The 23,584-nt window shown below is 48.4% G+C and overlaps 1 protein-coding gene across 2 annotated transcripts in view; it reads right to left on the bottom strand.

Moving 5' to 3' along the window:
• The window catches only part of SEC14L5 (SEC14 like lipid binding 5), a 65,441-nt gene that overhangs the window by 23,901 nt on the left and 17,956 nt on the right, over window positions 1–23,584 (bottom strand). For both annotated transcript variants that reach the window (XM_065536810.2, XM_005591164.5), the window contains exons 3-8: window positions 9,878–10,027; window positions 9,290–9,421; window positions 6,656–6,784; window positions 5,534–5,726; window positions 956–1,068; window positions 352–541 (exon numbers count right to left, since the gene is read on the bottom strand). In XM_065536810.2, the coding sequence (XP_065392882.1) occupies window positions 352–541; window positions 956–1,068; window positions 5,534–5,726; window positions 6,656–6,784; window positions 9,290–9,421; window positions 9,878–10,027 (907 nt within the window). The remainder of the gene's footprint in view (window positions 1–351; window positions 542–955; window positions 1,069–5,533; window positions 5,727–6,655; window positions 6,785–9,289; window positions 9,422–9,877; window positions 10,028–23,584) is intronic.

Genomic DNA, 23,584 nt, shown 5'->3' with positions numbered 1-23,584 from the left:
TCATGCCTGTAATCCCAACACTTTGGGAGGCTCAGGCAGGCAGATCACTTGAGATCAGAAGTTTGGGACCAGCCTGGCCAACATGGTGAAACCCGCCTCTGCTAAAAATACAAAAAAATTAGCCAGGTGTGGTGGCAGGTGTCTGTAATCCCAGCTGCTGGGGAGGCTGAGGCAGGAGAATCGCTTGAACCCAAGAAGCGGAGGTTGCAGTGAGCCGAGATGGCACCACTGCACTCCAGCCTGGGTGACAGAGTGAGACTCCATCTCAAAATAATAAATAAATAAATAAAGTAAGTGCACTTGGCAGTGCCCAAAGTATGCCCTATACATGGTGTGGGTGGAGGCACGCACCTATGTCCTGGTAATGCCAGCCCCCTGCATAGAACTCCTCCAGCAGGGCAGGGGGTTGCCAGGTCTGAAGGAGGAGATCCACCTGGTGCTGCTTCCGCCAACTCAAGGACTGGCACAGCATTTCCCGGGCCTTGTCCAGGTGGAAGTCACGAGCCCGCAGGAACCGAAGGATATGCTCATCTTTGGGAATCTGAGAGACAAAGAAGTAAAAAGCCCACAGAACGGTATCCCCTGACCCAGCAGATAAAATTACAGAACCAGCCAGGGCAACATGGTGAGACCCCATCTCTACAAAAAGTACAGAAATTAGCCGGGTGTGGTGGTGCACGCCTGTAATCCCAGCTACTCAGGAGGCTAAGGCAGGAGAATCGCTTGAACCCAGGAGGCGAAGGCTGCAGTGAGAATCACACACTGCACTCCAGCCTGGGTGGGAGTGAGACTTTGTCTCAAATAAATACATAAATAAATAAGCAAGAGATAATGTGTCAGTATTATCATCTCGCCTTCTCATCACACTTCATTTCGCCTTTCCTTCCCGCACATGGAGGCTGAGTACAAGTCTTTGTCTGTTCATCCACTGCTCCAGGGTACCCCCTGCACCCACCTTGCCTTTGTGGGTCTCCTGTAACCAGTGCCGAAGCTGGATCAGGCAGCTCTCCTGCATGGGCGTGAGGTGGCCCAGGCACCTCTCAATGTAGTCCGCGTCCAACTTGTCCCCTTGGAGGAGAAGGGGGAGCTTCAGGACAAGAGGGAGACGCCGCGTCTCTTTACCAAGTGGTCTGTCTGCCATTCCTGATTGGCTGCCTCACTGACCCTAAAATGTGGTTCCAAGCCAGGCTGAGTCCCCATCCCAGATAGCAGCTGCAGGGACTCTCAATGCATTCATTTCTCCAGCCCACGTCCAAGGGTGTTCTGAAAACGCATCATCGGGCAAACCTCGATCTCACTATGAGACGGGATTTCTCCTCTTTGACCCCGGGAATAATTCCCACCCTCTGGGGACGTTCTAAGGATTCTTCACAATATGGGCTCACACTCACTGCCTGCTCAGAAGCCACCTGGTCTCAGTGAGCTCTCCCCACACCCCTGTGAGGCAGGCGTCACTATTATCCCCTTTAGAGAAGATAAAACTGCCTGGCGCGGCGGCTCACGCCTGCAATCCCAACACTTAGGGAGTCCAAGGCAGGCGGATCACCCGAGGTCAGGATTTTGGGACCAGCCTGGCCAACATGGTGAAATCTGGTCTCTATTAAAATACAAAAATTAGCCAGGTGTGGTGGCGCACACCTGTAATCCCAGCTACTCAGGAGGCTGAGTCAGGAGAATCGCTTGAAGATGGGAGATGGAGGTTGCAGTGAGCCAAGATTGCACCACTGCACCCCAGCCTGGGCAACAGAGTGAGACTCTGTCTTAAAAAAGAAAAAAAAAAAAGGGGAGACAGAGATAGAGAGAGAGAGAGAAGATAAAACTGAGGCCTACATGGCACATGTATACATACGTAACAAACCTGCATGTTGTGCACATGTGCCCTAGAACTTAAAGTATAATAAAAAAAAAAAAAAGAAAATGTAACATAAAACACTTAAAAAATAAAAATGGCAATATACCTAAAAAAAACAAACAAACTGAGGCCTAGAGAGGTGGAGGAACTCGAATGAGTAAATGCATGCTGTGTGCCCAGCATAAAGGAGGTGGTGGATAAACGCCAGTTCTCTTTGCTTTCCGCCTGCCCAGGTCCCATTGTGGGGTTTTGACAGACAGCAGCTTTTGACAGAGCCTGGACCTTGCAACACAGCCACGCTGTCTCTTCAGCAGCCCGGGAACCACAGGGAACATTCCCACTTGTCCCCCACAATTGGGCCGTTGCAGTCGGAATGTTGCCAGCGTGCAGAGGCCAGGCCCCAAGCCTGAGTCCTGTTGCCCGACTCTTAGCCATGAGGGTGGCAGATGCTGCCATGCAGTGGCCTCTCGGCATCTCAGCAGTGGGCGGAGACGTCACACAAAGCAGCAGCCTCCACGGGCAGGGCCAGTTCTTCGTGGACAGACGGCTAAACAAGGAAACAGGCTGAATGAATGGCCAGCAGCACCCCCAAAACAGAAAAGCCCACAGTGGGGGGTCACGCCAAGTGCTGTGCCAGGAGGCACCTGGGTAAACAGAGGCAGGAGAATGCTGGCAGAGAGGTGAATTGTTCAGACCTTGTGTGGTCAGAGGCAGAGATTCTGGAATCAGGGACAGAGTGGGGATGGGATGAGAGAGAAACGCGAGGGAGCCCGGAGCTCCCAGCATCCTTCCGGCCCTGGGCAGATGTGAAGGTTTTTTCTACTTCTGAGCACAAAGACTCAGTGATTCAGGAGAGGGCAGAAGGGGCAGAGGATGTCCTCTGCCAGCCACCCTGAGTGCCTGCGCTACTGGCAGACAGCACAGATGGAGAAGGAAGGATGGACCTGTGCAAAATGGGGAAGGTACAGGGTACAAGGCCACAGACAGCGTGCACAGGATGGGGCAGGAGAAGGCACTGTTGTTTAAAAAAGAAAAAAAAAATGTGCACGTACAACAGCATCCAGCCAGCACACACAGCCGGTGCAGGGTAAATACTTGTTGCATGTAATTCCAGCACTTTAGGAGACCAAGGCAGAAGGATCACTTGAGGTCGGAGTTTGAGACCAGCAGGGCCAACATGGTGAAACCCCATCTCTACTAAAAATACAAAAATTAGCCGGGCATGATGGCACACGCTTGTAGTCTCTCAGCTCCTCGGGAGGCTAAGGCAGGAGAATCATTTGAACCCAGGAGGCGGAGATTGCAGTGAGCCAAGATCGTGCCACTGCACTCCAGCCTGGGTGACAGAAAAAAAAAAAAAAAAGAATAAATACTTGTTGCATGAATGAACTTCGTTCTCCCTAAACAGACCCCTAGATGTATTATTAGTTCCATGGCACTGCCACCCAAGTATGTCAGAGTCAGGGAAGTCCCTGCACGGCAGTGGCCCTAAAGGAAAAACATTATCAACATGAGTACACATCTTATACATGGCTAGAACTGGATTCGTGGTGTACATACAGTTTGTATCCTAGGATTTTTCCTTTTAACATTATATTGTGAACATTTTCCATGTCCATAAAAGCCTGAACTGTGACAAAAGGCTAGTTGGTTTCATATACAAAGAGCTCTTACAAACCAATAAGAAAGCAATGGGCAAATAAGAAAATGGACAAAGGACAAGAACAAGTATTCATTATTAAAAAAAAAAAAAAAAAAAGGAAAACGGTTGCTAAACATGAAAAATCATGCCTGATTTCGCTCATAATGAAAAAACTGGTCACTAATCAACCAGTGACCACTTTTATTGCCTTTCAGAAGTTTGAAATGTTTTCTAAGAGTTTTCTGGGGAGCTGGGGTGAAGTCAGGAATAGATGCAATTACACACTTTCGCTGGGAACAATGATTAGTACAACCTCATTGGAAGCCTAATGGTTAAATCTAGCAAAATTTTACTTGCATGTAAACTTTGAACCAGCAATTCCACTTTTAAAATGTTACCCTTTGTATATACTTACGTACTTCTCATAAATTCTTAAGTACTCACATGTACCATGCTATTCGTATTTTAAAAAACTAAAACAACCTAAATAGGGTTGTTTCCTTTAATAGGGAACTAGCTAAATAGACTAATTCAAAATAATCAAGGCCAGGTGCAGTGGCTCACATATAATTCCAGCACTGTGGGAGGCCAAGGCAGGTGGATCACCTGAGGTCAGGAGTTCAAGACCAGCCTGGTCAATATGGTGAAACCCCCGTCTCTACTAAAGATATAAAAATTAGCCAGGCGTGGTGGCACACGCCTGTAGTCCCAGCTACTCAGGGGGCTGAGGCAGGAGAATCGCTTGAATCCAGGAGGCGGAGGTTGCATTGAGCAGAGATCCTGCTATTGCACTCCAGCCTGGGTGACAGAGTGAGACTCTGCTTCAAAAATAATTAATTAAAAATAAAATAAAAGTAAAAATAAATTATCTAGACATGGTGACCTGTGCCTATATAGTCCCAGTTACTCAGGAAGCTGGGGCAGGAGGATCATTTGAGCCCAGGATTTCAAGGTTACAGAGAGACATGATTGCACCACTGCACATCAGCCTGGGCAACAGAGCAAGACCCTGTGTCCAAATAAATAATTAATATTTATTAATAAATAAGTTATGGTGCAACCACACCATACTATGAAGTATGAAAAGAAGACATAAGCACTGATACAGAAAGTTTTTCAGGCAACATTACTAAGTGGAAAAAAAGCAAAATATCAAATGGAATGTATATGTTCTCATGTATTCAACATAAGACACATGTATGTATGCAAGTATACACATATGTGTGTGGGTATATACACATATTATGTCCATATATACACCTAAACAGTTCCAGGACATAGAAACACAAAACCATTGTTAGCCTCTAGGGAGAGGAAAAGAATCGTACTTCTTACACCTTCCAAGCAGTTTGAATTTTTTTCTACCATGATCATGCATTACTCATATAATTTAAAATAGCAATAGCAATCGTAATAATTAGTAAATTCATAATAACTGGTAAGTTAGCAAATAGTAAAACTAGAGAAAGAGGCAATGTCAAGGCACCAGAGGTTAATTCCTGATCTAGAAATAAATGAGTTTTTGCCAGGCGCAAGGCTTATGCCTGTAATCCCAGCACTTTGGGCGGTCAAGGCAGGCAGATCACTTGAACTCAGGAGTTTGAGACCAGCCTGGCCAACGTGGTGAAACCCCATCTCTACTAAAAATACAAAAAATTGGCTGAGCGTGGTGGCAGATGCCTGTAACCCCAGCTACTTGGGAGGCTGAGGCAGAAGAATCGCTTGAACCCAGGAGGCAGAGGTTGCAGCGAACCGAGATCGCGCCACTGTACTCCAGCCTGGGCGACAGAGGGGGATTCTGTTTCAAAAAACAAACAAACAAACAAACAAAGAAGAGACACAAATGGATTCTGCTCTTGGACCAGGATGGAGAGAGGGAGAAGCAGTCAGTGGAGGCAGGAGGCTGCGTTGTTCCAAGATCCAGACCCACTCCCAGGGGGATGGGAAGCAATTCTCCCCAACATGCCCCAGGCCCCCCATGGAGCAAGAGGACCTGCAGCAGCCTCCTAGGGCTGACTGGCCTGGGCTGCACCACCTACCGTCCATACTGACCGCCTCCAGAGAGGGGCCCAGGGCGCTACCGGGCCGGTGGGCCTCCAGGGAGCCGGGGTCCCTCGGTCCAGCCTGGTTGCGGGCATCCTCCTCACGGACCGGGGCAGGCGTCCAGCGGGGAATATGCGAGGTACCCTGGGAGATGAGCTCATTCAGGTAATGTTCAATCACCTCCTTCCCCTGGAAGCCAGAGAGACCCAAGACACATGAGCATGGGGCAGGATGGAGGGGGGTCACCGGGTCACCGCAGGGAGTCACCCCCAGCTGGCTCAGGTCCCAGCCCTGACACGTGGCTATTGAGCAGCTGGATGTGTCCAGTCGGGATGGAAAAACGCTGCGAGTGTCCAACGCCCACCTGATTTCCAAGGCTTGGTACCAAACAAAGAATGCAAAATAGCTCAGTAATAAGTTTTTCGGGTTGGGGGTTGTTTTTGTTTATTTTTTTTGAGACAGTGTCTTGCTGTGTTGCCCAAGCTGGAGTGCAGTGGTACCATCTCAGCACACTGCAGCCTCAACCTCCCAGCATCAAGAGATCCTCCTGCTTCAGCCTCCTGAGCAGCTGGGACTATAGGCACTCACCACCACACCCAGCTAATTTATTTTATTTTATTTTTTTAGAGCTGGGGTCCACTATGTTTCCTAGACTGTTCTGAAATTCCTGGGCTCAACTGATCCTCCCACCTCGGAGTAATACGTTTTATATCAGTAACACATTGGATAAAATTTTTTTATTAAAGTTAATTTCATCTGTTTTATCACAAGAACAGGTCTTTACTCAGGGATGGATTGAGGTCTTTAAAGCAAGCAATGATCATTTTATCTTTAAAAAAAAAAAAAAAAAGCACCACAGAGTTATCTGGTGTCCAGAAAATTCACCACATAATCCTGGACGTCTCGTGGTGCCAGAGCAAGGATTAGGGTGCCCCTGTTACAGACCAGTTACTTTCCATCCATCATCTCGTGGTGATTTGGTCATTACTAGAGTACCCATTTAACAGATAAGACTGAGGCCCAGGAAGGGTAAGGGTCTTGCCAGGTGTCACGTGGCTGGTGACGGCACAGCAGGTGTGTGCACCTTCCTCCGGTAACTAACACAACCCACCCCTTACCCTCTTGACGTTGGCGGTGTACTGCTTCATGGCGATCTTCTCCAAGGCATTTTCAAAGCCAAAGAAGGACCGGATGTCCAGTGAGGCCGACTGCTCGAAGCAAGTCCAGTCTTCATTCTCAGGGTGGACCTGAAAGCCAGGCGGGGGCCATGCCAGGGACTCAGTGTTGGGGGCACCCTGCCCTCCCCTAGGGCTCTCCTGCCGACCTGGGCCCAGGCAGAGCCTGCAGTGGACAGCAGATCAAGCCTGGCAACCCTGGAGGGTGTAGCAGGACCAAGGGACCCCCACCCAGAGAAGGATGCAAAGTTCAAACTGTCAGGGAACAAAAAGCCTTCTCATGAGAAGCCGGGAGAATGTGGGTCTCAAATCTGCAGCCCTGCCCTTTCAATATTATACACATACATAGAAAATTAGTTAGAAATACATATGTTTAGGTCGGGCGTGGTGGCTCACACCTGTAATCCCAGCACTTTGGGATCCCAAGGTGGGTGAATCAGTTGAGGTCAGGAGTTTGAGACCAGCCTGGCCAAGATGGTGAAACTCCGTCTCTACTAAAAATCCAAAACTAAGGTGGAGATGGTGGTGGGTGCCTGTAATCCCAGCTACTCGGGAGGCCGAAGCAGGAGAATCACTTGAACCTGGGAGGTGGAGGTTGCAGTGAGCCGAGATCATGTCACTGCACTCCAACCTGGGTAATAGAGCAAGACTCCCTCTCCGAAAAATAATAATAATAAAAAAATAAATAAATACAATTGTTCAGTGTATCATTTATATCATCCATAAATATATAAATTATATATCAATATACATAAAATTTAGATTTTAAAAATAGTTATATGTTATCTATATAAAGATATATTACACATCCTTATATATCAGTAAATATTTATAGATCTGTATGTTTGCAAAAAGAAAACTTCACTGGCAGAGCTCCTTTATGGACCCAGACCTAGTCCCCCTCAAACATCTGTGGGCAGAAACATTACCAGGGAGTCTGTTAAAATATGCAGATTCCTGGGCCTGCCCCTAGACACTTCCAGGTTGGGGCCCAGGAATCTGCATTTCACAAGCAGCCCAAGTGCTGCTGACTCAGCTACTGACAGAACTCATTCTGAGAAACCACACACGCTGAGAGGGGTTTCAACAACTGTTGCTCGCCCCTCCCCAGTGGATCTAAACACCCTGAGCCCAAGCTCCTGGAGGGCCAAGTGGAGCTGGAGGCATAGAAAGAAAAGGCAATGGGTCCGGGCACGGTGGCTCATGTCTGTAATCGCAGCACTTTGGGAGGCCAAGGTGGGTGGATCTCTTGAAGCCAGCAATTTGAGAATAGCCTGGCCAACACGGAGAAACCCTATCTCTACTAAAAACATAAAAATTTGCCGGATGCGATGGCGCATGCCTGTAGTCTCACCTACACGGGAATCTGAGGCACGAGAATCCTTTTAGCAAGGAGGCGGAGGTTGCAGTGAGCCAAGATTGTGCCAGTGCACTCCAGCCTGGGCCACACAGCGAGACTCTTTCTCAAAAAAAAAAAAAAAAGAAAAGAAAAGAAAAAGAAAAAGAAAAAACCACGTACAGTGATCTATCATTGCTATCCTGGAGTTATCATTGTGAAAACGACCCAACAAGGCAGGATCTGCCAATGTCCCCATTTTACAGATACAGACGGTGTGGCCCATTGTTACTCAGCAAGAAAGTGGCAGAACTGGGTGCCATCAGTGAATGCCTGCAGGTGCCTCATTCCAGCCTCTAAAGTCATCAAGATCTAGCCCCCATGTGCCTCACCTTGGCAGACCTCACTCATGCTGTTCCCACCCCCAAAATGCTGTTCCCAGCCCTCCATGGGCAGCTTCTCTCATCCTTTAGCACTCAGCTTCAGTGCCCCCACCACCTCCTCTGACTCCCACACATCCCCCTGCTGGATCCAGCCTCAGCTGTGACAAATGCATACACACTGATTCCGTTTTGTTCCACTGGAGTGGACCCTCCATGAGGGCAGTGGTCAGGCAGCCTGGTCCATTGCTGCATGCTCAGCACTTGGCAGGGTGCCTGGCACACAGTAGGTGCTCAACCAGTATATATTAGAGAAGAATAATAATTATTATTATTAATTATATTCAAAGGTAACATTTACATAGAACTTAATATGTGCCAGGCACTGGTCTAAAGGGTTTGTGTATTTTCGTTCATTTAATCCTACATCAACCTATGTAGTAGGCATGATTATTAAGCCAATTTCACACGTGAGGAAACTTATGCATAGTTTCATGAAAGAAGGAAGGAAAGGAGGGAGGGGATAGAGTTGTCAGATTTAGCAGATAAAACGCAGGATGTCCAGTCACGTTTGAATTTCAGATTAACCACAAATAACATTTGAGTATAAGTATATCCCAAGCAATATTCGAGACATACTAAAAAAATTTATGGGTTGTTCATCCGAACTGCAAAGGCAACCAAGAATCCTGCATCTTACCTGACAATGCGGCAGGAGGGATGGCTGGGCAGAGGCTCAAGCAATGTGAGGACAGAGCTCTGGGAACAGGTGGGTGCAGGGGGCGGGTGGGTCCCGGGGGCAAATGGGTGTTGGACGCAGGTGGGTTCTGGGCGTGGGCACTGAGGGCGGCCTGGGCTCACCGTGTAGCTGCAGTGCTCGTTCACCACCACGCGGTTGGCGAAGGTCTCGTTGTGCGCTTCGATGAGGAGCGTCCTCTCCTTCCAGTTCAAGACGTTTGTCTGCACGAAGACCACGTGCTCAACACCTGCGATCTGCAAGGGAAGGGGCGGGGAGGCGGAGGTGGGTGGAGGGCATGAAACGCACAGGAATGGAGAGAGAGTCCGGCGGGTCGGCCCCAGTCACCCCCTGCCCTGAGGCCCAAGTCCCTTGCGCCACCGCCCACCCAGCTCGGACCCAGGACCCCAACCCCCGACTTCCACCCTGCCGCCCACCCATCTCCACCACCCAGCTCCGGCCCTGGGCCCGCGAACCCCGCCCAGTTCCCCCTACTCCCCAGCCCAGCCTTCCAGCCCTCGCCCCTCCTGGGCCCTGGTCCCCCCACCAGGGTTCCGCCACCCTCATCCTGGAACCTCCATCCGAACATCAACTCACACACCCTCACTCCACCTCCTGACCCCCGCCGCCCTGGTCCCCAGCTCCCGCGCCCAGCCCTCCCATACCCCGGCGACAGGTCCCCTCCTCCGCCCCACAGCCCCAGGACCGCCCACCTTCCGCAGCAGCCGCGGGGCGTCCACGCGCAGCCGGCAGCTCCGCTCCACCACGTGCACAGCCCCGTCCGGGCTGCGGGACTCGCGCAGGACCTCGCTGCCCAGGAAGACGGGGATCTGCGGGCAGGTGGGGAAGCGCTTCTCGTAGGCCTGGAGGCAGAGCGGCAGTGAGCGCCCGCGGTGGGGGGCAGAGGGACTCCCCCACCCAGCGCGACCTCCTTATCTGCTGTGTCACTTATCAGACGTGAAACGCAGCCCTGGCCGCTGGAAGGGGCAGGGAGTTTGCAGTCGTTACCAACACTCATTCCACCAGCTAGCACCTGTTAGAGCCCGACACAGCAGAGCATGGACAATGATTTGGCAAATAAGTTTTTGCCTCTGCATTTGAGTTTTTGCCCTCAGAAGGAAGCACAGGGACTCCGGGGACATTTTAAAATAAGGTATTTCTCAGGAAAACCATTTGAGAAAAATCCAGCACCCCTTCATGATTTAAAAAAAAAAAAAATCAATAAACTAGGAATAGAAGGGCACTTCCTCCGCTTGGTAAAGCCATCTGCTAAAAGCCACAGTTAACATCCCTAGTGAAAGACGGAGTGCTTTCCCCCAAAATTAGGAACAAGGTAGGAATGTGCATTCTTCGTGTCTATTCGACGTTGTGCTGGAGGTTCTAGATAAGTAAAAGAAATAAAAGCCATCCAGTTGGAAAGGAAGAAGTAAAACCATCTGTATTTGCAGATGACATGATTATTTATATAGAAAATCCTAAAGCATCCATACAGTACACACAAAAAGATTAGAACTAATCAATGAGTTCAGCAAGGCTGCAGGATATAAAACCAATGTAGAAAACTCAGTTGTATTTCTATGTACTAACTGAGAATAAAATGAAAAAATTCTATTTACAACCACATCAAAAAGAATAAAATACTTAGGAATATATTTAACAAAAAGAAATGTAAAATGTATACTCTGAACACTACAAAACATTGCTGAAAAAAATTAAAGACCTAAATAAATGGAAAGGCATCCCATATTCATGAAACAGAAGACTTAATATTGTTAAGATGGCAATATTCCCCAACTGGTCTACAGATTCAACACAATATCCACATCCCTGCTGACTTCTTGACAGAAATTGACAAGCTTATCCTAAAATTCATATGGATATGCAACAGACCAAAGATAACCAAAAGCAATCTTGGAAAAGAGCAAAGGCCAGGCACGGTGGCTCACACCTGTAATCCCAGCACTTTGGGAGGCCGAGATGGGTGGATCACGAGGTCAGGAGATCGAGACCATCCTGGCTAACACGGTGAAACCCCATCTCTATTTTAAAAATACAAAAAACTAGCCGGGCGTGGTGGTGGGTGCCTGTAGTCCCAGCTACTCCGGAGGCTGAGGCATGAGAATGGCGTAAACCCAGGAGGTGGAGCTTGCAGTGAGCTGAGATCCGGCCACTGCACTCCAGCCTGGGCCACAAAGTGAGACTCCGTCTCAAAAAAATAAAAGATATTATTTTTAAAAAAAAAAGAAAGAAAAAGAGCAAAATTGGAGAACTCATATTTCCTGATTTACTTTAAAAGACAGGGTAGCAGGCCAAGTGTGGTGGCTCACGTGTGTAATCTCAGCACTTTGGGAGGCCAAGGCAGGTGGATCACCTAAGGTCAGGAGTTCGAGACCAACCTGGCCAACATAGTGAAACCCCGTCTCTACTAAAAATACAAAAAATAGCTGGGCATGGTGGCAGGTGCCTGTAATCCCAGCTACTTGGGAAGCTGAGGCAGGAGAATTGCTTGAATCCAGGAAGCAGAGGTTTCAGTGAGCCGAGATCACACCATTGCACTCCAGTCTGGACGACAAGAGCGAAACTCTGTCTCAAAAAAAAAAAAGACATAACAGCACATGTTGGTGAGGATGTGGAGAAATTGAAACCCCCAAGCCCCATCATGTGAATGTGATATGGTACAACCCCTTTGGAAAATGACTTGGCAGTTCTTCAAACAGTTAAACATAGAATTACCTTATGATCCAGCAATTCCACTCCTAGGTATATACCCAAGATAAATGAAAACATAAGTCCACACACAAAAATTATACACAAATATTTATAGCAACATCAAGCTATTCAACAATAAAAGAAAAATAATACAATTTTATAGACTGTGCACATCTCTATCTACACACAATGTAAATATAGAGTGTTTCTATATAATTTTATAAATATAGATAGTATGTATATAAATATATATCATATCTATACATAGATATCATACCAGGCTATGGTAATCAAAACAGTGTGATACTGGCATAAGGGTAGACATACAGCTCAATGGAAAAGAATTTAGCATCCAGAAATAAGCCCTTACGTTTATTATCAACTGATTTTTTACAAAGGTGTCAAGACAATCTGATGAGGAAAGAATAATCTCTTCAGTAAATGATGCCAGGACAATTGGATATACACATGCAACAGAATGAAGTTGGAGTCGGGCGTGGTGGCTCATGCCTGTCATCCCAGAATCTTGCAGGGTCGAGGCAGGTGGATCACCGGAGGTCAAGAGTTAGAGACCAGCCTGGTCAATATGGTGAAACCCCGTCTCTACTAAAAATACAAAAAAATTAGCTGGGTGTAGTAGCATTCACCTGTAATCCAAGCTACTTGGGAGGCTGAGGCAAGAGAATCACTTGAACCCGGGAGGTGGAGATTGCAGTGAGCCAAGATTGTGCCATTGCACTCCAGCATGGGAGACAAGAGCAAAACTCCATCTCAAAAAAATAAACAAATAAAATAATAATAATAATTTTGTAAAAGGATTTTTTAAAAACTACGAAACTCTTAGAAGAAAACATAGGAATAAATGCTTATGAACTCGGATTAAGCAATGGTTTTTTCCTTATGGCACCAAAAGCACGAACAATAAAAGAAAAAATAAACTGGATATCATCAAATTTTAAAATTTTTGTGTTTCAAAGGATACAAGCAAGAAAGTGAAATGGTAGCCCTGAGAATGGGAGAAAATTTTTGCAAATTATACACACATACATATGTGTGCTTGTGTGTGTGTAGAAGATGGGGGACTTGCATCTAGAATATATAAACAAGTGTTAGAATTCAACAATAAAGAGATGACCTCATTTTAAAATGGCAGAAGATCTGAACAGACTTTTCCTCAAGGAAAATATACCAACACAAAAAAGCAAATGAAACTGTGTTCAACATCATTAGTCACTAAGGAAATGCAAATCAAAACCACAATGAAACACCACTTCACATCCACTAGGATGACTATAATAACTTTTAAAAGACATAATAATAGCCTGTGCTGGTGAGGATGTGAAGAAACTGAAGCCTCCAAACCCTCCCATGTGTGTGTAATATGGTACAACCCCTTTGGAAAATAGTTTGGCAGTTCTTCAAACAATTAAACAAAGAGTTACCATATGATGCAGCAATTCCACTCATAAGTATGTACCCAAGAGAAATGAAAAAATAAATCCACACACAAAAAAAATACAAGTATTTGTAGCAACATTATTCATAATAGGCAAAGTGGAAATAACCCAAATGTCCATCAATGAATGAGTGAATAAATCAATGGTGGTCTAGCCATAAAATGGAATATTATACAGCCTTAAAAAGGAATAAGGTACTGATTCATGCTACAACATGGGTGAACTTTGAAAACATTATGCTGAGTGCAAGTAGCCAATCACAAAAGACCATATATTGCATGAATCCATTTATATGAAATGTCCAGAATGGGCAAATAGAGAGAGACAGAAAACAGATTAGTGGCTGTCAGGGGCCAGGAGTGGTGAGGAAAGAGATGGTGGGGGTGTTGAGGGTTGAGGGTTAAGGCAGACAGAGCTTCTTTTTGAGGTAATGAGACTATTCTAAAGCTGATTGTGGTGAAGTTTACACAATACTGTGAATCTACTGAAAGCCACTGAATTGTGTGCTGCAAATGGATGAGTTGTATGACGTGAATTGTATCTTAATAAAACTATTTTTAAAAGGTGTCTTTCTCTCTCCACGTGTATGTGTTTATATATACACATACACACATATGAATCCACATGTATACATATACTATTTATTTATTTATTTATTGAGATGGAGTTTTGCTTTTGTCGCCCAGACTGGAGTGCAATGGGGTGATCTTGGCTCACTGCAACCTCTGCCTCCCAGGTTCAAGTGATTATCCTGCCTCAGCCTCCCAAGTAGCTGGGATTACAGTCACATGCCATCAAACCCAGCTAATTTTTGTATTTCTAGTAGAGATGGGGTTTCACCATGTTCGTCAGGCTGGTCTCGAACTCCTAACTTCAGGTGATCCGCCCACCTCGGCCTCCCCAAGTGCTGGGATTACAGGCATGAGCCACCGCGCCTGGCCACATGAATACGTATATTATTTAAATGCATATATAAAGATATGTGAATATGTGTTAATATAAATATACACAATTATTTAGTGTGCATATATCTTTCTATACACAATGTAAATACAGGGTGTTCTATACAATATATTATAATTTAATAAATATAGATAGTATATAAATATAGATCATATCTACACATATCTATAAATATATAATGTATATATAAATGTACACATGTAAATATATTATTTTATATATGGATACATAATATATGCCATATATAAATATATGGGTATGCCAGGCACGGTGGCTCACTCCTGTAATCCCAACACTTTGGGAGGCCAAGGCAGGCAGATCATTTGAGGTCAGGAGTTTGAGACCAGCCTGGCTAACATGATGAAATCCTGTCTCTACTAAAAAATAGCAAAAAAAAAAAAATTAACTGGGCATGATGGCACATGCTTCTAATCACAGCTACTCAGAAGGCTGAGGCAGGAGAATCTTTTGAACCCAGGAGGTAGAGGTTACAGTAAGCCGAGATCGAGCCACTGAACTCCAGCCTGGGCAACAGAGCCAGGCTCCGTCTTAAAATAAAAATAAATAAATAAATATATGGATGGTTTAAATAAGGAGCTTATTTTATATATGAATATATCTACTCTGTGATTTTTTTATGTATATGTTAATGTAAATATTCAGCACTGTCCTTCCTATGAGCCGTTAGACAGTCTCACCCTGACTGACGGCACAGACTGAAGCCCTGCCTGGGTGCAAATCCCAGCTCTACCACTCACAAGCTGTGTGACTCTGGGTGGGTTACTTAAACTCTCAGTGCCCGGTTGCACAGAGACGTCCTGAGACCTGAGCAAACTGCTGTGGGTGCTGGAGAAGGGATGGCCGGGATTATTTCCTCCACGGCCTCTCCGAGTGTCTCAGACAGGATTTGGTCACCAGCACAGGAGGTTAAGCTGGATTCCATGCCCCGTGCCCTTCAAAAGGAAGGGCCCCTCACTGTCCTGGGAGCCACTTCAGGTCAGCCCCAGCCTCTGTGCTGGGGCTGCTTGCTTCTGTGCGGGCGGAGGTCCTGCCAGGTGGGGGTGCAGAGCTGGGTGAAAGTACCTGGGAGGGGCCCCCAAGCCCATGAACCTGTGCTCAGGGAGGGCAAGAGTCTGTGCCCACTTCTAGAAGGGCCAGGGTCAGGGTGGTGGGGGCATATCCCGGCATCTGTGGCTGACCTTATTCCTTATTCCAGCGGGGTCTGCTCCCAGCGCCTGTCACAGCCCACGTGCCCCGGAATTGGGATCAACGCAGGCTCCAAAAATAGTGCCGGCATCTGAGGACAGACTTCTCCTCCCCCTTCCCTCCTGGCTCCCAGGAAGAGAAGCAGGGGGAGGGGGCCGAGGAAGAAACGGATACATGCCCAGGAGCCCTTGGTGTCACCCCAGGCCGGGCTAGGCCAGCCAGCCTGTCCTCCACCAGGGGCCAGGAGGACAGAGCTGCCTCCTGCCGTATCTCCAAGTCAGTTGCTGGGACAAACACATCGGCGTTGGAATCGGGAGGCCTCATTCGCCCAGAGAATGCACCATGGGGATCCTGGGGTCTGGGCTCAGCCAGCTGGCAAGGGAGGCCCCCTGAGAACTGTATCTGCCCTATAGATCTCAGCCACGCTGGCCCCACTTTCAAAGGAAATCATCTCCCCACGGAGGACAGAGCGCAGAGTAAAGCCAGTGGAGGCTGGAGGGGTTCAGGTCACCTGGTTGGAAGCCCAGCTCCACTTCCTTCCAACGAGGCAAGCCCCTTCCTTTCTCTGGGCCTGTTTCATCGTTTGGAAAATGCGTATATGTCTCATGTACTTGCCCAGAGAGGCTCACTAATTTACCCAAAGTCACAAAGCATGGGATGATGAACCTGGATTTGAATCCTATTTGGGCCCAGCCCCTACTCCCTCCAGGAACCGTTTGCTCAGCAGCGGGGCTTGTTCTCATGGGCAGCTCAGAAACAGAGCCAGGCACTGTCCCCCCGGGCCAAACAGTCACATCTCCCTTTTCCACCCTCTGTCCTTCAGAATCACGCCAGGCAGCGGCCACACCGTCCGTGAGCCTCTCCCCTTCCTTCTACTGCTGTCTCCCTCCTGTTCCCCAAACGAAATGGTTTCGGGGGAGGATATACTCAGAACAGGCCTTGAGGAGGCCAGGCGAGGTAGTGACGTCTGTAATCCCAGCACTTTGGGAGGCCGAGGTGGATGGATCATTTGAGATCAGGAGTTCAAGACCAGCCTGGCCAACATGGTGAAACCCCATCTCTTCTAAAAATACAAAAAAAAAAAAAAAAAAAAAAGTTAGCAAGGCGTGCTGGTGCATGCCTGTAATCCCAGCTACTAAGGAGGCTGAAGCGGGAGGATTGCTTGAACCCTGGAGGCGGAGATTGCAGTAAGCGGAGATCGCACCACCACTACACTCCAACGTGGGCGACAGAGCGAGACTCCATCTCAAAAAAAAAAAAACGAAAAACAAAAAAAAAAAAAAAAGAAAAGAATAGGCCTTGATGCCGAGAATAAACCCTGCAGTCTTTATGATGGTCCTCAGGCCCTGTGTGATCTGCCCTACCAACCCATCTCCCATCCCTGCCCCCTTATCTGGCTCCAGCCACGGCAGTCTTGCTGCGTTTAGAACAATAATACATCAAGCGTGTCCCTGCCATGAAGACTTTGCACTTGCTGTTCCAGATGCTTGGAACGCTGATCAATTTCCTTGACAGTGAAGGGGATGGGAGGCATGAGTCATGGGGCTTTCTGGAGGGGTAGGAGGCCTGGATTTGGGCCAAGGAGACGTTCAGGCTTCAGGCCCTCATCCATGCTGGTCCTTCTTCCTAGGACACCCTCCCTGCCCCTCCAATGCACGACTGCCTCTTCCTTGGTTCTCTTTCCTTTTACCCTTTATTTCTTTGAGAGCGTTTATCGTGCCTTGTAACAGGAAATTTGTGAAGGAGGATGACCTCCTTTTCCAAAGCACAACCTCATACCTGTGCCGGGCTTCGTCCTCAGCATACCCTCGGGGCTAACAGTGCTAACCAGCAAAGAAGAAAATAACATGCACTTGGCCCAAACAGCCCCAAGGAGGGTGTCAGGGAGGGGATAAAGCCATAGACTCAGTACACGCAGCCAATCAAGGGCCAGAGTTCCTGACTCACTTCCCGTCCTAACAAACGTCTTGTTAGAAAGGCCTGGTCTGGAGCCCCCAGATAACAGGCACAGAGGGGGAGGCTGGTCTGCTTGGGCACGACTTTCTCTGACTTCGAAAGGGAAGGAAGGTACTTCTCCCAGTATCCAGTGACAGAACCACATGTTATGGGGGGACACCCGAGCTGAGGCTCCATCTGGAAGGCATCCATCCCAGAGCCAGTTGTCCAGCATGAGAGGACTTTTACGATTGTTGGACACTGTTGTTAAGGACTTTATAAAGTGTTAACTGCCTCACTTTATCCTCACAAGGCCCTGGTGAGATGGGAACTAGTATTTGCCCATTTTACAGATGAGCAAGTTGAGGCTCAGGAAGACAGAGTGACTCGCCCAGCACAGCACATGGCTGGAGAGTGGTGGGATTGGTGCGTGAGCCTGTCTGACCCAGACGCCAACCCTGAACCACCCTTTCCTGCCTCAGAATCTCTGGCTACGTCACAACCATCGGTGGTTTGGAAATGCTGAGTCCCGCTAGCCTGCAACTTGCAAAGCAGGGGAACTGGAGAAGTGAGGATCGGGGTGGGCTGAGAATGGGGCTGGTGGGGCGTGAGAAGGAGGTTCACCACCCTGGATGTCAGAGAAGGGGATGCAGGGAAGGGGATGGAGAGAAGGGGATGCAGGGAAGGGGATGAAAAGAAGGGGATGCAGGGAAGGGGATGGAGAGAAGGGGATGCAGGGAAGGGGATGGAGAGAAGGGGATGCAGGGAAGGGGATGAAAAGAAGGGGATGCAGGGAAGGGGATGGAGAGAAGGGGATGCAGGGAAGGGGATGGAGAGAAGGGGATGAAGGGAAGGGGATGGAGAGAAGGGGATGCAGGGAAGGGGATGGAGAGAAGGGGATGCAGGGAAGGGGATGGAGAGAAGGGGATGCAGGGAAGGGGATGGAGAGAAGGGGATGAAGGGAAGGGGATGGAGAGAAAGGGATGCAGGGAAGGGGATGAGAGAAAGGGATGCAGGGAAGGGGATGGAGAGAAGGGGATGCAGGGAAGGGGATGGAGAGAAGGGGATGCAGGGAAGGGGATGGAGAAAAGGGGATGAAGGGAAGGGGATGGAGAGAAGGGGATGCAGGGAAGGGGATGGAGAGAAGGGGATGCAGGGAAGGGGATGGAGAGAAGGGGATGCTGGGAAGGGGATGGAGAGAAGGGGATGCAGGGAAGGGGATGGAGGGACCTCGGCAGAAACCAGCCTCACATTCTGCCTGCTGCTTCCAAACCTCATCCTCCTGTTGCAGGGAAAATGACCACAGGAGCAAGAAAAGCAGCTCCTCCCAGCCCAAGGGCTGTCCAGGGACAATCAATGCCTGGTCTCCAGGCGCCTCCAGGCCCCGGGAGAACTGCCTTGCCTTCTCCTGGGGTGAATGTCTATAGCGGGTGGCTGGTCAGGCAGAACACTTTCCGTTCATTTTGGATGACCACAAGGTGCCGATGAGTACCAAAAGGACACATTTGGACAATTTTCAGCTGCCCAAGCCTAATCATCATTGCAGTGACAGCAATAGCCGAGGCATACACTGGGCTCACTGCGTACCATGTGCTGCTCCCGAAGAAGTAGGTAGTGCTCATCCTCCCCATCGGACAGATGGAGAAGCCAAAACTCAGAGAGTTTAAGTCACTTGCCCATAGTCACACAGCTTGTGAGGGATCAAGCTGCGATTGGACGCCCTTGCAGTCAGACCATGGGGTTGGTGCATTGCATTACTTCTAGAACCAAATAGTGCCTTGATCTCTGAGGGACAGCCCTGCACCCAAGACACTCCCACACAGGACGGAAGCCTGGTTCATACCCTCAGTTCACGCTCAACCCAGTTCTGACCCTCCTCTGCCCCTGTTCCTCGGGCAGTCCCCCATGTGTTTGAAAATGTGTCTGTCTCCCCAGCTTGACCGTGGGCACCTCTGAGGGTCCAGCCTCTTTGCCCGGAGATTCCCTTCCTGCATCTGACTTGGAGACGATATTAAAATACACTGGCTGAGGTCAGGTGCAGTGGCTCACACCTATAATCCCAGCACTTTGGGATGCCAAGGCAGGAGGATTATTTGAGCCCAGGAGTTCGAGGCCAGCCTGGGCAAAATAGTGAGACCTCATCTCTACATAAAATAAGAAAATTAGCCAGACGCAGTGGCTCACGCCTGTAATCCCAGCACTTTGGGAGGCTTAGGCGGGCGGATCACGAGGTCAGGAGATCGAGACCATCCTGGCTAACACAGTGAAACCCCGTCTCTACTAAAAATACAAAAAATTAGCTGGGCATGGTGGCGGGCGCCTGTAGTCCCAGCTACTTGGGAGGCTGAGGAAGGAGAATGGACTGAACCCCAGAGGCGGAGCTTGCAGTGAGCCAAGACTGTGCCACTGCTCTCCAGCCTGGGCAACAGAGTGAGACTCCGTCTCAAAAATAAATAAATAAATTTTAAAAATAAGAAAATTGCCCAAGTGTGGTGGCATGCACCTGTAGTCCCAGCTACTCCGGTGGCTGAGGCGGGAGAATCGCTTGAGCACAGAAGGTCAAGGCTGCAGTGAGCTATGATTATGCCACTGCACTCTAGCCCGGGTGACAGAGCAAGATCTTGTTTCTTTAAAAAATAAAATAAAGGCCGTGCACGGTGGCTCACACCTATCATCCCAGCACTTTGGGAAGCCGAGGCACGTGGATCACTTGAGGCCAGGAGTTCAAGACAAGCCTGGATAACATGGTGAAACCCTATCTCTACTAAAAATACAAAAAATTAGCCGGGCATGGTGATGTGCACCTGTAATCCCAGCTACTCAGGAGGCTGAGGCAGGAGAACGGCGTGAACCTGAGAGGAGGAGGTGGCAGTGAGCCGAGATCATGCCACTGTACTCCAGCCTGGGCAACAGAGAGTCCATCTCAAAATAATAATAATAATAATTCATAAACAAAATAAAATAAAATAAAAACACTGGCTGAATAAAATTCAAATGCCTGCCTGCCAAGTGGGTAGGGACCTTACCTAGAAGGGACCAGGGAGCCCCGGAAGGTTATAGAGCACCTCTCTTCGCAGGATGGTTGTGAGGCCTTCGCAGGTCCTGGGCCCTACCCGTGGCAATCACATCACACATATTAAAATGCATCCACTTTCCGTGATTTACATATACATGAGCTCATCACAGTTGAGGTCCAGACGACAGCCTGGCATGAAGTTGCCCTTGGTAGGCATTTAATTCAACATTTGTTCATTTTAACTCTGCAGGTTTCTTTCTTTCTTTTTTTTTTTTTTGAGATGGAGTCTCACTCTTTCACCTAGGCTTGAGGGCAATGGCACAATGTCGGCTCACTGCAACCTCTGCCTCCTGGGTTCAAGAGATTCCCCTGCCTCAGCCTCCCAAATACCTGGGATTACAGGCACCCACCAACATGCCCGATTGATTTTTGTATTTTTAGTAGAGATGGGGTTTCACCATGTTGGCCAGGCTGGTCTCGACCTCCTGATCTCAAGTGATCTGCCTGCCTCAGCCTCCCAAAGTGCTGGGATTGCAGGCATGAACCACCACGCCTGGTGGCTTTTTGTTTCTTTTTGTATTCTGGAATTATTACGTTTATTTTCTTTCCTTGTTAGACATTGCTGTGACCCTTGAGAAACTGTGGGCCTTGGGCACCATACCCTGTGAAAGGCCCTGGCAGAGACCAAACAGGCCCTGGCCCCTGTGCCTTTGGTACCTCCCAGGGTCCTAGAGGATCAAACAGCTCACAGGACTTTTCTGTGTTGGAAACCGGCTCACACCACTAGTTTTGCCCCTGCCTAAGAGCCTCAGCTGCTGACTCCTGTCCCTAAAGTTGGCTTGACCACCCACAAATGAGACCTGAGCCACTCCCTGCTAAACAAACACATGGCTTGGCGCTCTCAGGGACACAAGGCCACAGAAGCATTCAGTTACAGCCCTTCTGCCAGGCAGCTGGAGAGGACATCCAAGCCTGCCTGCTCAGAAAAGGAGATGGTTCAAAGCCCAGGGCCCACAGCTGCAGGGCCACAGCAGGGCAGGCAGGGACCAGTCAGGGCTGCCTCTTATGGGTCCCCATCCTGCAAAATCCATATTGACACAATTAGCGTGTGGAGATGGGAGGCTCGAGCTAAATAGCCCTGAATTCCCACCCAGACTTGCCCAATTCCAGGCTGGGTAACCCCTCTCTCATCTGTAAAGTGGAATAATCATAGAACCTCCCAACTAGCACTCAGGTGGCCTGTTTCATTCCTTCAGGCATCACAACTGCTGAAGTAGGGTCATCAGCTCCTGACATCCCTGAATTTGCAGTGATTTGCAAAATGCCTCGCACATAGTCGACACTCAGTAGACACTTACAGGGTGAATGAATGAACAACAGCATAGCACTGCGCTTAAGAGAGTGGGCTCTGGGGTCTGGAGTGGGATCTCTGCTCTGCCTCTCATCAGTTGTGTGAAAAAGTCATCAAGCTCTCAGTGCCTTAATTCGTTTCTGTATAAAAGGGGGAGTAAAAGCCGGGCGCGGTGGCTCAAGCCTGTAATCCCAGTACTTTGGGAGGCCAAGACGGGCGGATCACGAGGTCAGGAGATCGAGACCATCCTGGCTAACACGGTGAAATCCCATCTCTACTAAAAAATACAAAAAAAAATAACTAGCCGGGCATGGTGGCAGGCTCCTGTAGTCCCAGCTACTCGGGAGGCTGAGGCAGGAGAATGGCGTGAACCCGGGAGGCAGAGCTTGCAGTGAGCTGAGATCAGGCCACTGCACTCCGGCCTGGGCCACAGAGCAAGACTGCGTCTCAAAAAAAAAAAGGGGGGGGCGGTAAAAAAAAGTAGCTAAGGCCGGGCGCGGTGGCTCAAGCCTGTAATCCCAGCACTTTGGGAGGCCGAGACCGGCGGATCACGAGGTCAGGAGATCGAGACCATCCTGGCTAACCCAGTGAAACCCCGTCTCTACTAAAAAATACAAAAACCTAGCCAGGCGAGGCGGCGGGCGCCTGTAGTCCCAGCTACTCGGGAGGCTGAGGCAGGAGAATGGCGGGAACCCGGGAGGCGGAGCTTGCAGTGAGCTGAGATCCGGCCACTGCACTCCAGCCTAGGCAACAGACCGAGACTCCGTCTCAAAAAAAAAAAAAAAAAAAAAAAGTAGCTACTTTGCTACTTGTTAGAGGAATAAAGGAGTCAGCTCATGTAATGTCCTTAGAGCAGTGCCTGGCACATGGTTCGTTCTACATCGCCATTTGTTAAATAAATTTAAATTTTAAAAATGAGTGAGATTCTATAAAGTACAAAAAGCTATTTCTGCTAATCACTTGAGAGATGATCCCTCCTCCCCTCCTTCCTTCCTTCCTTCCTGCTCTTCCTCATCCAAATTCAAAGGAAGCTGGAATGCCACTTACCCCAAAACGTCCAGTAAGAATGCAGAAAGAATATCCCAACTGCACCAACATCTTCCAGCCCGATGCTTTCCCTTCCCTTTTCTATTCTGCAGACCTGATTTGGGGCCCTGGCCACTATGCAGCCACTGAGTAAGGTGCCCCCATCCCCTGTCATTCTCTTCAGGAGTCTCCCTGTCAACCCCTTTCCTTCCCCATGCAAGTCTAGGGGACCACAGTACAGATGTAATATCAACCTACTCACCTCCCCCAACCCTTTTTTTAAAAAATTGAAATATGGGTATCTACCCAAAGGAAAATAAATCGTCATGTGAAAAAGACACATACACATGTATGTTTATAGCAGCACAATTCACAATTGCAAAAATATGGAGCCAACCTAAACGCTCATCAACCAACGAGTGGATTTAAAACATGTGGTGTATGTACACCGTGGAACACCACTCAGCCACAACAAGGAGCAAAATAATGTCTCTTGCAGCAACTTGGATGGAGCTGGAGGTCATTATTCTAAGTGAAGTAACTCAGGAATGGAAAACCAAATAGCACATGTTCTCACTTATAAGTGAGGGGTAAGATATGAGGATGCAAGGTGGGTGCGGTGGCTCACACCTCTAATCCCAGGACTTTGGGAGGCTGAGGCGGGCGGATTACTTGAGGTCAGGAGTTCGAGACCAGCCTGGCCAACATGGTGAAACTCCATATTTACTAAAAATACAAAAATTAGCTAGGCATGGTG

Source organism: Macaca fascicularis, chromosome 20 (assembly GCF_037993035.2).
Source record: "Macaca fascicularis isolate 582-1 chromosome 20, T2T-MFA8v1.1".
Lineage (NCBI taxonomy): Eukaryota > Metazoa > Chordata > Mammalia > Primates > Cercopithecidae > Macaca > Macaca fascicularis.
Note: the sequence above shows the minus strand (reverse complement) of the source record. Positions and strands in the feature narration are given on the sequence as shown.